General features: G+C 42.7%; 2 protein-coding genes across 6 annotated transcripts in view; one reads left to right on the forward strand and one right to left on the reverse strand.

The window, feature by feature from the left end:
- The window catches only part of DEXI (Dexi homolog), a 186,747-nt gene extending 178,316 nt beyond the window's left edge, over positions 1-8,431 (reverse strand). For both annotated transcript variants that reach the window (XR_014970163.1, XM_085632127.1), the window contains exons 1-2: positions 8,328-8,431; positions 7,873-7,981 (exon numbers count right to left, since the gene is read on the reverse strand). The gene's annotated coding sequence lies outside the window, so the exon portion shown is untranslated. The remainder of the gene's footprint in view (positions 1-7,872; positions 7,982-8,327) is intronic.
- Positions 8,432-8,564: 133 nt separating this feature from the next.
- The window catches only part of CLEC16A (C-type lectin domain containing 16A), a 645,672-nt gene continuing 641,106 nt past the window's right edge, over positions 8,565-13,130 (forward strand). For 3 of the 4 annotated variants that reach the window (XM_085632125.1, XM_085632126.1, XM_085632124.1), the window contains exon 1: positions 8,581-8,807. In XM_085632125.1, the coding sequence (XP_085488251.1) occupies positions 8,725-8,807 (83 nt within the window). In that variant the 5' untranslated portion in view covers positions 8,581-8,724. Of the gene's footprint in view, positions 8,808-13,130 lie in introns of all 4 variants that reach the window. The other variant, XM_085632123.1, reaches the window with a different exon arrangement.

Consider the following 13,130-nt stretch of genomic DNA (forward strand, 5'->3'; position numbering starts at 1 on the left):
CTAACTTAGAAGTAATAACAGCCACATCATCGGCATCAATAGTTTTGTGTCTCTACCATATAAACTAAAAGGGGAGATGTTAACTGAGGCTTCGAGACGCCTGAGAAAGGGGTCCATATATAGCACATACAGCAAGGGGGAAGATGGACACTCCTGTCTTGTGCCTATTGTAATCGCGAAAGGCTTTGAAACACCACCCATGACCTGAACCTGTGCTGTAGGTTTATAGTACAGAGCCTGTATCGCCTTAATGAACCCCACACCTAAATTATTAGCTTCCATACATCTCCATAGATAACTCCAAGACAAGCGGTCAAACGCCTTTTCGGCATCTAAAAAGGCTACTGCCATGGGTAATCTTAATACATCTGAGGCATCGAATAAAGAGATGAGCCACCTAATATGATCTTCAGTCCCCATGCCCTGGATAAATCCATGCTGCCATTCTGATACTAAATACTGCATAACCTTATTCAGACGTGAAGCGAGGATCTTGGAGTATAATTTAGCATCGCTTTTTAATAATGTTATTGGTCTATAGGACCCCATGTTCAAAGAATCCTTACCTATCTTTAAAAAAATAATGTTTGCCGTCCCCCATGAGGCCGGAGGAATAGCCCCCCCTTTGATTATTTTGAACAAAACCAGAATCTCTTGAGCAATCTCGTTAAAGAAGGTTTTATAAAACTCCAGTGGTATAGCATCCGTGCCTGTGGCTTTGGCCGACGGGAGATCATACAATGCCTTCTGAAGTTCTTCCTGAGATATTTCACTGCCCAAAAAAAGGGCATCCTCTTGCGATAGCTTCACCTTGGGTAAAAAATCTGGATCATACATAATCTCATTTTCGACAGGAGGGGCTGCTGCAGTGTAAAGTACCCCGTAATATTCTTTAAAGGCTTCTCTAATCTCGCCGTCGTCAGACAGTATGTCCCCCTGCATATTCTTAATTTGTTTAATATAGCCAGACGAAATCTGTTGTCTGGACCCAACTGCCAACAGTCGACCTACTGCCTCGCTATATTCATAGCACTGCTGCTTTTTAACAAGATACTTGCCGGCCAGTTTGCCTATATAAAAATCATTTAGGGCAGCTTTAGTTACCATAATTGAATCTGAAATTGTAGATAGATCGCTGCCATTATTCACCCCAGAGATTAATTCAGTCTCCAAACAAGCTAATTTCTGATAGTAGCATTTACTTTGATTAGAACATTTCTTTTGTTTATTAATACTAAACCTCAGGGTCTCCCCTCTCACTGAAACTTTAAACGCATCCCATACCATTCATGGGGTTGCACTGTCTTTATTAAATCTAAAATATTCACATATCCACCCTCTCATATGGTTTGTATACTCTTGGTCGAGAAGAAACGCCCTTTCAAACGCCCATTTTTTCCGTGACATTACTACCCCAACTGAAGAAAATTCAAATACTACAGGGTTATGATCAGACATTACCCTGCGAAATATTTCTATTCTAGCTTCCTTTAGAAGGGACGGTGACACCAAAAAATAATCCAGCCTGGCAAGTTTTTGATGGGGAGCTGAGTAATAGGTAAACCCCGGATCGGTGCCCCTCAGATTAGGCCATGCATCAATCAGGCCTATATCTCTTAATAAATCTTTTAGTGCCTTACATACTTGCGGCTTGAAGTTTGTACTTGCTACCCTATCCGTCCCCCTAGACCCGTTCACATTTAGATCCCCACATACCAAATAGGGAGAGGGCCAAGAGGGGAGCTCCGTAGATAAATAGGCCAAAATAGAAGGATCATCTAAAACAGGAGCATATACTGAACATAGAGTAAATATCCCAGTCCCGTACTTAACTTCCATAATTATCCACCTTCCAAGCTTATCAACAATCTTTTTCTCACAGGTAATGCTTCCATCTTTACACAACACTGCAACTCCCTTGGTCCTACAATCCTGAGTTGTATGTGCAATCCGTTTAAACCCTATAGTGTCAAGTATTTTAAAATCTTTGCAGGCTATTTGCGTCTCTTGCATACAGACTAGATTCGCTCATAGAAATTTAAGGTCTTCTTGCACTCTTCTTCTTTTGCTCCCATCATTGAGGCCACAAATATTTAAAGTAGCTATGCGAATGCTAGCTATTATTCTTTACAAAAATCCCTACAAGAAGGCCCAGTACCCTTATGAAGGCTTTTCGGACACCACAGCATATATTACTTATCAATTTTCCAAAAGAGCCCCGAGTACAAATTCTGACAATTTCAACATTCTTATAAATCGGATATAAAAATAAAAAAAGCATTACATAATAAAGCATGGCTTCCTTCAGCTGTAGTTTGTTCATATCTCTGACATCAAAAAAATCATCACTCACCCCCCACCCTCCCCTACCTCTCCAATCCGCTCCCTCCCCGGACCCCTTCCCCCCTTCTCCATCCCTAATCCCAGGAACCCTACCCACCCTCCCCCTCCCTCCACCCACTATACACGGCAAAAGGACCAAGGGTCCCTAGAGATGAGGAGCTAGGAGCCCCCCTGGGACTTACCCTCCCTTAAACACAAAAAACAAAAAGAAAAACAATCATAATATACATATTGTGATCAGCTAAAGTCAAAATATGGCTAAGCTTAAGACCAAACCAGCACAAAAACAGTAAACTCAGAAATTATTGCATCGCTCAGGGGAGATGTATCACTTCCTATTTGGCCTTCTGAATTGAAAGCAGGAATTATTTTGCCTGGATCTCGGATACGAAGAATTTCATCTGCCTCTGAAACAGAACTTTTAACTTAGCTGGGTTGAGCAGGAACACTTGTGCCCCTTTTGCCTGAAACAGAGGCATCAGCGAGCGTAGCTGCCACCTTCGCTCAACCATAGCCTGGCAAAAATCTGAACTTACAAAAAATTTGCACCCCTTCCTAATTCTTTTCCTATTGGGTCTGGCCAAATTGAACACTGCCTCTCGGGCTAAAAAATTATTGAATGAAATCAAGATTGTGCTGGGTTGCACATTGGCCTGTCCTGAATGCTGGCGCTGCCTAAAAGGATAATGGTGAGCTCGCTGTATTTCAACCTTCCACTCCCAGTGTTTTATTTCAGGAAACGCCTCTGTAAAAAGTTCTACAACGAACTGCCTGGAGTCCACACCTTCTGAACCCTCTGGTATACCAAGAATTCGGAGATTGTTCCTTCTCAACCGGTTTTCCAAATCAGAAAGTTTGCAGGCTATATCGTCCTTCTGCCCTCTAATTGTTTCCGTAATGCCCTTCTGCGCAGCTAGGTCATCTTCAAGCTTTGAAATTCTCTCCTCAGCCTCTCCGGTCCTAGCTGCTATATCTGGGCAGGCCTTAGCTACCCTTCTAATAGAATTTTGCAGCTTGCGGCAGGCCAGTTGAGTACGAGAACTTTCTGCACTAGTTTCCGCCCGATGGACCACAATAATCTGGTAAATAGCATCCAATGTGACCTCTTTGGGGATATCGTGGCTTGAGCTTGCGATCGCTGCAGCGGTGTCACTTTTTCAGCCTGCGAATCATTACCGACTTGGGCCGTAAAAGATTAATCCCATGCCAATGCACCCACGGGATCCTGCACCTTACTTTGCAAGGGTTCATCAGGATTCCACAGATTTTTTATTTTCCGCACAGTTCCTGACCTAGAAAAGGACTTATCTTCCATATTCCCCCCCCTCATCAAGCCAACCTGCTGTATCGCTGTCTTCATCAACCCAATCTTTACTCAAGCTTCCTTCTTCACCCGCTTCATATTCTTTGCCGAGTTCCGAGACGCTTTCAGGTTGATAAACCCCTTGTAAGTTACCTTCATTAGTACCAGTCTTACTGCAAAGGTTAGTGTTGCCATTAGTTTTTCCATCCCCCTGTCTGGCCATCGAGGGGACTGCAATTCCCATAATGCACCTACCAGGTGCGTTAGCTTCCTCATTACACTCGCTGACTTCACTTTCCATTCCTGGGGTTGCTACCACACTAATAGTGCCACAACTTTTGCCATTGCACCCAGAAGCAGTCAATTGCTCTATTTCATCCTTCAACAGCGCGCAATTGAAGCAGGTAAGAGGCTACTACCTGAACTAGGATCAACCATTGCGGTATCCGGGCCCCCGGTAAAAGAGACAGATACATTTTCCTTTTTGTCAGGCTCAATCTCTCCAGGCTGCAGATCCCTCGTTTTTCTGCTTTTCGATATCTGTGCTTTAAAAAGGGAATGAACCGTCTGCTTCCCTCAGTTCGGTGCTAATTCAGGCATTGAGCCGCTCCGCCCGCCGACCGCAGGTAACACATCTTTGCCTTCCCTTGCAGGACCGCTGATGCCCCCCAGAGGTCCGCGAGTCCTGGCATTCCTTGGCGTTGTCTTCGGCGCCATTCCAGAGCCAATACGAGGAGGACGCCCAAAAAGCACCACAGCACCAAGAAGACCCGCCCAGGTCACACGGCACGACCGCTGAAAATCCTTCCGTAGCAGCAGCACCCAGTGCCAGACCATTCCGACAGGGAAAACCGGTAGGCCTCAGCAAAACATCAAAGACGGGAGGAGTCGTCCAGGAGAGCACTCCGACCCCAGCTCACTCGGCCGGCTGACCGGCCGCCATCTTGTCGAGCTTCCGCTGCAAAGGTCCCTCTTCTTTGCTGGTTAGCGCTGGGACACCCCTTTGCTGGGGCAGCTATGCGCTATATAAAACCCCGTAACATAACATAATCCCAGACCTAAAAAAGGACAGATGATATAAGCTTAGACCAGTGTCACTTATAAAGTAATTTGCTGAGCCTTTGGAATGAAAGAAGCTATATTTGTTTCTTCAAGCGTCATACCTACTGCCCTCCAAAGAGGATCTTGCACACAGATTCCTTTCAACAGAATCACTCCTCCTTTACAAGCTATACATCATTCTGTCTAAGGGAAATATGTAAAATCAATATTAAAATCAAATGCAAACATTTGAACTGAATCACAGGTTTGTTCTCTCTATGACGAATAGGCCAATTTGAGACCAGCCTCAAATATGCACATAGTAAAATGGATGAATTTCAGTAGCAAGAGGCACTCTCTCTCTTCAAAAACATATCAATGTAGGGAGGGCACCAAGGGCCATAGAATTTTTTTTATCTCTTTGTTTATGAATCCAAATCTACGGGTGTGAGAGCAGTGTTCTCAAAGTGGATGACTGAAATGTTGGTGAAATGTGCTTGAAGTGACAAGGAAGTTATTCTGTAACAAAGGAATTGGAAGAAGTGATAGCCAAGTCAACTGAAGAACAGAAAATGAGAGAACTCTGGAATTATATGGACATGCGAATGTCTAAGTTTGAGGAAGATATTAAAGCAAGGAAGCAATGCAGTTTTGCAAGAGAGGTAAATCTACCTCACTTGAATCCCCTCACCTTTGTAAAACCAAACGTTTCAGGGACCAAGTAGTAAGAAATCTAGTCATGTCGGTATGCATGACCAAGGGTCTTATTTAGAGTTAGGTGGCTGTAGAACATCTGCCAAAAAAGCAGCTGATGTGCTGTCTATCATATTTAAAGTGTATGGAAGAGGTATACACTCTAAATAGTGCATACATGTCATCCACCACTTTAAACATAAACCTAAATCAATAATGTTGTAATGTTCCCATGGACTAGTCTGCTACCAGTTCTGCAAAGTGTTTCTTTGTCTCTTCTGGGATAGAAGTCACACTATAAATTACATAACACTACACCACAAAACCACATATTAATCAATGGTAAAGAAATTAACAACATTAAGACCGCACAGAGCAAGAAACTGTGCACAGGACATGGTAAGATTAAAAAATCAGTTATTTGGTTACTTTTATTTTAAAATATTATTTTAGAATACCCAGGATCAGCACAATCCTTGTCTAAGTGAAACATATAATAAATAAAAATAAAAAGGAACTCAGGAGGAGGCAAGGTAACAATGCAACCAGCAATACAGGCCCATGGCTAGTTGAAGAGCAACAAAGACATGAGCCGCTTCATTACTTGAAGGTAGTGCTGGAAAGTTGGGGGATTTAGCTGGATCCGGTCTGGCAGCTATTTCTGAAAAACATGCTGAATTAGTGTCTTTTTGAGACATGGGGACGTAATTCACCAGTGCCCTCACATTGTCTGAATTCTGTTCGGAGCAGCAACCTGCAGGTAACGAGGGGGCTTTCTTAATTAACTTCCAACCGGGCCTAAAACAAAGGTCAGTTTTAAAGGGTCATCAGCCCTTCTTTTGATCATCTATCATTTAGGCTGGGAGCCATCTGGAGCATAACACCTAGATGCCAAGAAACAAAGGCACACAGTTTATCACTTCACAAGTACTTTAGGGAAAGTATGACTTGGAGGCAGCTTTTTGACTTTGTTCAATACACTATGGGGTATATCAACAAGGGCTTTATCTCTGCTTTTTTGGCTTTAAAAGCCAAAAACGGAGAGATAAAACTAGCGCCCTATCAACAACAGGGTGCTAACATGCAAATTTGCATGTTAGCACCCTTTTACTCTACGCTTCCCCTTGCATCTCTAATGAGATGCAAAGGGGGCGTTCCAGAGTAAAATAAAAGGAGAAATGTCGCTAAGCGACATTTCTCCTATTATCAAGAATGTCGCTAACCCTGTTAGAGACAAAAAAAGCAGCGCTAACTGCGGTTAACGCTGCTTTTTTACGTCTGGTATTTTTCAGACTTAGCCATGATATCCTATGGAAGGAGGATATCATGGCTAAGTTTGCCTGTCCCTATCAACAAGGTAACGTGAGATTATCGCTGGGTTTCCAGCGATAATCTCACGTTAGCCTGTTAGCGTGAGGATTTTTATCGCTATTGAGATAAGCGTTGCTAATAGCACGCTATCTCAGCGATAAAAATTCACGCTAGCCGGCGATAATTATCCTAGCGCTAAGTGCGCTTAGAGATAATTATCGCCGGTTGTTGTTGATATGCCCCTATGTAAGAGATGTGCATGAACTGTAAGAATGCAAGCTATATCTGTGCGTATGAATTATTACACCGTAATGATTTAAGAGACACCTTTTTTAACGTAATAATTTTATAGTGCTACTAATCTCAGTGTAAGGTGTCACAGCGCTGTTCATCAAACACAGAGACGCAATAAAGCATGTGTGTCACAGTGTGTGTGTAAATAAATGTCCACGAAATGTAACATAAGACAAAGAAGGTTTAAAGGATCTAAACCCATGACTTACAGTTTGCATGGCAGCTCGGTAATGTTAGTAAATAAATCACTGTGCTATATTAGAACAATTTCAACTTATGAAGCAGAAATAACAAAATTATCGCAGTGTCAAAAGCAGTAGCCCACTTACCCATCTATATAAAATACAAATCTATGATCTTCATGTTACACGATGTGCTTTACAGCACTCGCAGTAATTCTGTATGCTACTTTGGGAGTCAAAACAGTGACTAGACGAAACACAACTCTCCAAGAACTATTTTAAGTTCTCTTACTACTATTAGAATACCATCAAAATTGTTAGGCGCACAAAATCGCTGAATTATATGCCTTAACTATGTAGGATATTGTATGATGCAGCCTTTTTGTGATAAGTAAGCTATAATTCTTCCTTACAATAACATAATCCAGCTCTGTCCGATGCAGGGCAGACGCTGGTAACGTGATCGCCTCACACTTAACCTACAAATCCAGTTACTGCATCATGATTTAGTAGCATATGAGCCAATTTAGGCCTGGCCCCTCACCCAGAAAGGGTCTTATCATTAAACGGTATATGATTACTGTTCGCACATCATGAAGCCTATTAGGGTTTGCAAATCATGGGTTCTTCAACACCACTTTCCAGGCAGAGGGGCACTCCCACAATTTCTGCAGTGCTGTGAGGCAGTCGGGTCACTGTACATACCGTGGTCACAGCGGAGCCCACTGCTTCCTCGCATGTCTTCTAAGCACCCTTCTTTAACCGCTTCCCCAGACCCGCAGTTTCTGAGTCTGCGGATACCACTCTGAGCAGTCTGCGGGAGAAAACAGGGGGAGGATCTTACTTGCACCTAATTGGACGCAAAAGCAAACGATGGCTACATGTATCAAGCTGCCATATTACAAAGGTATACCATCTAACGCTCTATATAGGAGAGTATGACCGCGTATAAAACAAAAAAGGATCCAAGGTAAGGACAAGAGAAACATTATAAAAAGGTTAATTTATCATACAGGAAAACGTTCTTACAACATTTATTTGCCAAATATTTTTGTCATGTTAATATATAAACTATAACAAATTAAGACCAAATATTCCTATAATATGGATACAAATTGAACTCCCTTAATGTAATTTTAGATTAGATGATCCTGACTTACTGCTTATTGAATTATGGTTTCATTATCCAAATGTCCGCCACACATGATTTCAGGTCAATCGTATCACTCGTCTCTCAACGTCAAAATTGATATAGAAGACGGACATAGTCGAGTTAAAGTCAGTTCCAAGATGGCCGTAAATATTGTGTGACGGCCGCTGCAGACACTGTTGTGCAGCCTCTTTGTGTCACTTAGCGACAAGGTTTCTGTTGCGCAGGTCTAGGTACAATGCATGCCGGGATTTGTAGTTCAGGCAGTGTTTGGCTTAGGCTTTCCTATGGACGCTCCTGCTCCGTGTCGCTGTTGCAGGAAAAACCAAGTCACCTCACAGAGCAGCGCTGGCCTGCTCTTTTTCCTGTCCCAGGGCATGCAGTAACCGGATCCGGAGGTGTCCGAAATGTTCGGAAGGTCACGGAGTTGGGGCGCAGGCGGCGGCCCTGGGCGCTCGTCCCGCAGTATCCACTCTCTGGACCACCTCAAGTGAGTGACCGTGGATTGGGGACGCGGTACAGGCACGGAGTGGACAATGTCCACGCCACAAGAAAATACCTAACATAAGTGTCCGGTAGGCCTACCTACCTTTGACCCATTTGCCAGTCTGATCCTTTGTTGCTTTTGGCCACAGTCTGTTTCAAATATGTTACATTGAAGCCATATTTTTAACAGTATGTAGAGAAAAGAAACTTGAAATATGCCAGTCCCCCTGGCTCTGACGTAGTAATTAGTACCATTATTTATCTACAGCAGCATAACATGCGTCTGGCCCTGAGAAAAAATGTAAGTGCACCTGAAACCCTGTGTGATGCTTTGAGCTTTTCAACAGAATATAAAGAGCAGACACAAAAGGCGCCGGTTATTGCACAGATGTATGAGAGGTTCTTCTGAAGGAACATAATCTCGTTCTACGGTGTGACCGGATTGGATAGGTGCTTCTACAGACAACTCAATATGTGGTGTGCACTTTGGGACTTTGTTATAAGCTGTTGTCGCGGAACAGGAGACACCAGCGTTTAAATGTATGTTGCTTCCTATAGCACAGGTGCATGAGTGTGGATGTCCTACTGGCTTCTGAGCGTAGCTGCTGTGGTCTTTGGGGTAGTCCGTGAAGGGTAAGGTTTATAAAGAGGTGGTGCGGATAGCAGATGTGCTACTGATTTTCTAAGTTAGAGAGGTACAAGATAAGCTACAAAAGATGTTTCATAAAAATGGAACTGATCATGGCATTGAAAGTGGTTCTTGGTGCACCAATTTGTTAGAGGTGTGTAGGAATCTTTCCTCTACGAGGTGTATGTGTCTGAGTTCCGGGTATCGAGGGAAATTGAGTGGCACTTAGTTCCTCCTTAGCCTAAGCGAGTGCCACGATTAGTGAACTATGTGAGGTCGAGGGACATGGTTGTTTTTAAGTTAGTGAAAATTATGTAATATTATTCTCTGAACCGCGGGAGCAAGTGTGATACCAGTTAGTGTGGTAAGGGGATGAAAAAAAATGGCAGCTGATGCTACTGAAGAATTGGGGTGCAAGGGTCGAGTTGCCATATAGATTTACTTCAGGTTGACTCTGTGTCCGGTTGCAGGCATGCATTTACTACTCTTTATTTTATGTGTTGGTATAGTTGATTCAACTGAAGATAAAAATCGTTTCAAAAGGCACCAAATTGTTAACTAAGCACACGTGCTGGCGTACCTCCACATTTTTAACAGGTGTAGCAGCGAGCCCAGGATGGCACAGTGCCTAGTGCACATGCATGCAAAACATTGTTTGTAAAGGTTGGCACCTGTCTGCCTGCCTAGAGAGAGCATAGTTAGTTACGCTGTGGGAAGGCTGCTCCAAATAACACTGACCTACTTGGTGACTGCTAGTTCTTAATGCTTGGAACACCAATGAATCAACACAAACAGCAGGTCTCCAAGTACCTGCAACAGGACTTTCAGGATACTGCGTTGAAATGTCACCTAAGCAAGAATGGTATCAGAACGTGCATATTCACACACTCATCCACCTATATGCATTCACCTCAGTGCAGCAGTCGAAGTGCATTAAAAATAAGTGTGATGCTGGTGACCATGGGGGCGGGGTGAAAAGCATGGCAAACTCCCCCAAATTAGTCTCCCCCCCCCCCCCAGTCTTTCCCCTTGAAGTAACTACATACAAAATAACTCGCCTAAAATATAAATAAATGCAAGTTAAGTTAAACAGTGGGAAATGATTCCTAGTTGATCCAGTGGAGTATAGTGACTTGTGTTTGTTTAGTGATACGAGGTCCCAGTTAGTGACAGAAAGCACTGTGAAGTTGTAAGTCATTATTTGAAACTTGCATTACACACAGTATGAGGTAGGCTGCTACAAAATGTGCGTAAAGATTTTTAGATAATGTGCTTTCAAAATATAGGGGCGTATTTACGAGAAAAGGGTGCAGCGCGGTGCCTGCTTACAATTTTATTGCACTGAGCTGGGTCGATTTCTAAGTGATGAAATACATCATATTTACAACAATAGGGCGCATTCCTGTACTCACCCCTGCGCTGGCGCAAAAAAAGTAGCCTTGCACCATCGCAGGCATCCTTGCACTATGGTGCAAGTGTGCCTAGGTTGCAGGGATGATTGTTGTGCACACAAACAATGATCAGTGGCTTTTTACTGCTTCTATGTGTGCTGCAAAATACAGCACACATAGAGCTGAAAACGAGGAGAAATAAAATTATTTCTCCTCGTTGCACCACTCTTACGCCACCCCTGGGGAGCCGTACGTTTTTGGTGCTGCCTCAGATGTACAGATCCTTGTAAATCTGGAGCAGCGTCAAAAAGCAATGGGTGCTAAGTTGAACCTTTTGCACGCTCCTTTGCCTCAGAAAACTGCTTTGAGGAGGACCATATTTACAAGGCGGTGTTAAGCCATGCAAAGTGGCTTAGTGCCGCTTTATAAATATGGAGCTGGGCACAGCTTCACCAGAGCGTTGCAGAAAGTGGTGCTCCGTTGGTGCAATGCCCTTGTGACTATGTCAAATAGTTTTTAGTAATACCCCAACTGGTAGTAGTGCAATTCTTTTTTTATATCGGGCGTTTAAAAGCAAACGCTTAACAGCTCAGCTGGTAACTCCCGTGCAATACCACTTAAAAATAATAAATCTATGTCATTAAGAATCTTTTTAAGTGATTCCATCAATTAAAGCCAATACAGGCTTCCAAGGATGTGGCCTAATGGCTAGAGCGGTCGACGTCGGAGCTGGGGAACCAAGTTCGACCCTCGGCCGGGACGCTCAGCATCCTGTGATTTTGGGCAAACCACTTAATCTCCCTGTGCCAAACAAAAAAGAGTATGTCCGTCTGTAACACAACTGGTGCTTATGTAAAGCCCTCTGATTCCTTCGGGTCTAGTTCGCGCTATATAAAACTCTACCCAACCCCCCCCTCAAAAAGCACCTGTAACATTTGCAGATTGACCGATTGCTCATTTGCATTTCTTTTTGGCAAGAAGACACCCTGACAAGAAGGCTTGTTTAACTGTTTGCTCCTCCCTCACGTTCACAGCACTAGAGACTCCCTGCCTTACACTTAACGCTGAACCGTTTCGACTCTTGGAATTAACCGTTCCGGGATGGTTGTCCTTTCTCAAAAAGTAAGGGAACTGTTTTGCGTAGAATAAAAAAGTATGGTAACAATGTACCCTACAGATCCCTCCCATTTTGACCACTGCCTTAGTAATTTAAGCTCTCATTCCAGAGATCTGCCTGTAACCTACATGTCACTCCTGCCTTATCTGTGTATCTTCTTTGAGCAATGAAAGCTAGTGCTAGTCTGCCCTGTTAGATCTGTTCTGCGAGATATGGAAGACTGTATGATTGCCTTCTGTGAGAGAGGGAAAGCTTGGTGTTAGACTTCTTGCTACACATAAGAAAGCATTTAAAACGGATATACAAAAGAGGTTGAGGCAATATCCTAACACACTCAACCTTACTGTAGGAAAAATATGTAGATGTTTGTAATGTGCACAGAACCGAAAGTTCAACCCCTTTCAACTTTCAATAGAAGAAATTTCCAACACAACAATTGTAATGCTTAAGCACCTTTTTTTCAATAGACAGTGTTACTTCTTGTTCATAGTGATTCAACACAAACTCGTGATGTTTCATGCACAATTTCAATAATTCATATTCTCTAGACGACTGGAGGAAGGAGGCTAATAGTGGAGATAAGGGCATGAGAAACACACCGGTGAGTTATGACGCCGTCTTTTGTGTGAAATACAAGGTGGTCCCCTGTGAAAACGTATGTATACCAGAGGATCTAATGGATAAGCTCTTTCATTGAAATTGACTAAACATACATGAGTGTATAGTCTCCAAAAAGAACAGTTTTGAAATAGAACGCTGAAGAAGTCCATCAGGACGAAAAACGTTGGCTACTGTGGCTATTCGTTTTAAAAAGAATAAGAATAAATAATTTTCTTCAAAATACACTTATTGGAGAGTATGAATTATTGAAATTGTGCATGAATAATCATGAGTTTGTGTTGAATCACTATGAACAAGAAGTAATACTGTCTATTGTAAAAGGGTACTGAACCATTACAATTGACATAAGAAAACATTATTCACATTCCAATGGTTTTCATGTATGAATGACTCAATACACAAAATATGTGCGTCGAGTTTACTTTGGATTTACGTGTGAAACAAGCAATTTTTTAAAATGAAGTAGTTGATTTTCTAAAATTGTAAAACATAGCTGACAAGTCAATTTTGTAAACTTGTAAAACATAGCTGACAATTGACCAATTCAGGCAATATCGCTAACAGCACAAT

The sequence above is a fragment of the Triturus cristatus genome, chromosome 10 (assembly GCF_964204655.1).
Source record: "Triturus cristatus chromosome 10, aTriCri1.1, whole genome shotgun sequence".
In the NCBI taxonomy this organism is placed as follows: Eukaryota; Metazoa; Chordata; class Amphibia; order Caudata; family Salamandridae; genus Triturus; species Triturus cristatus.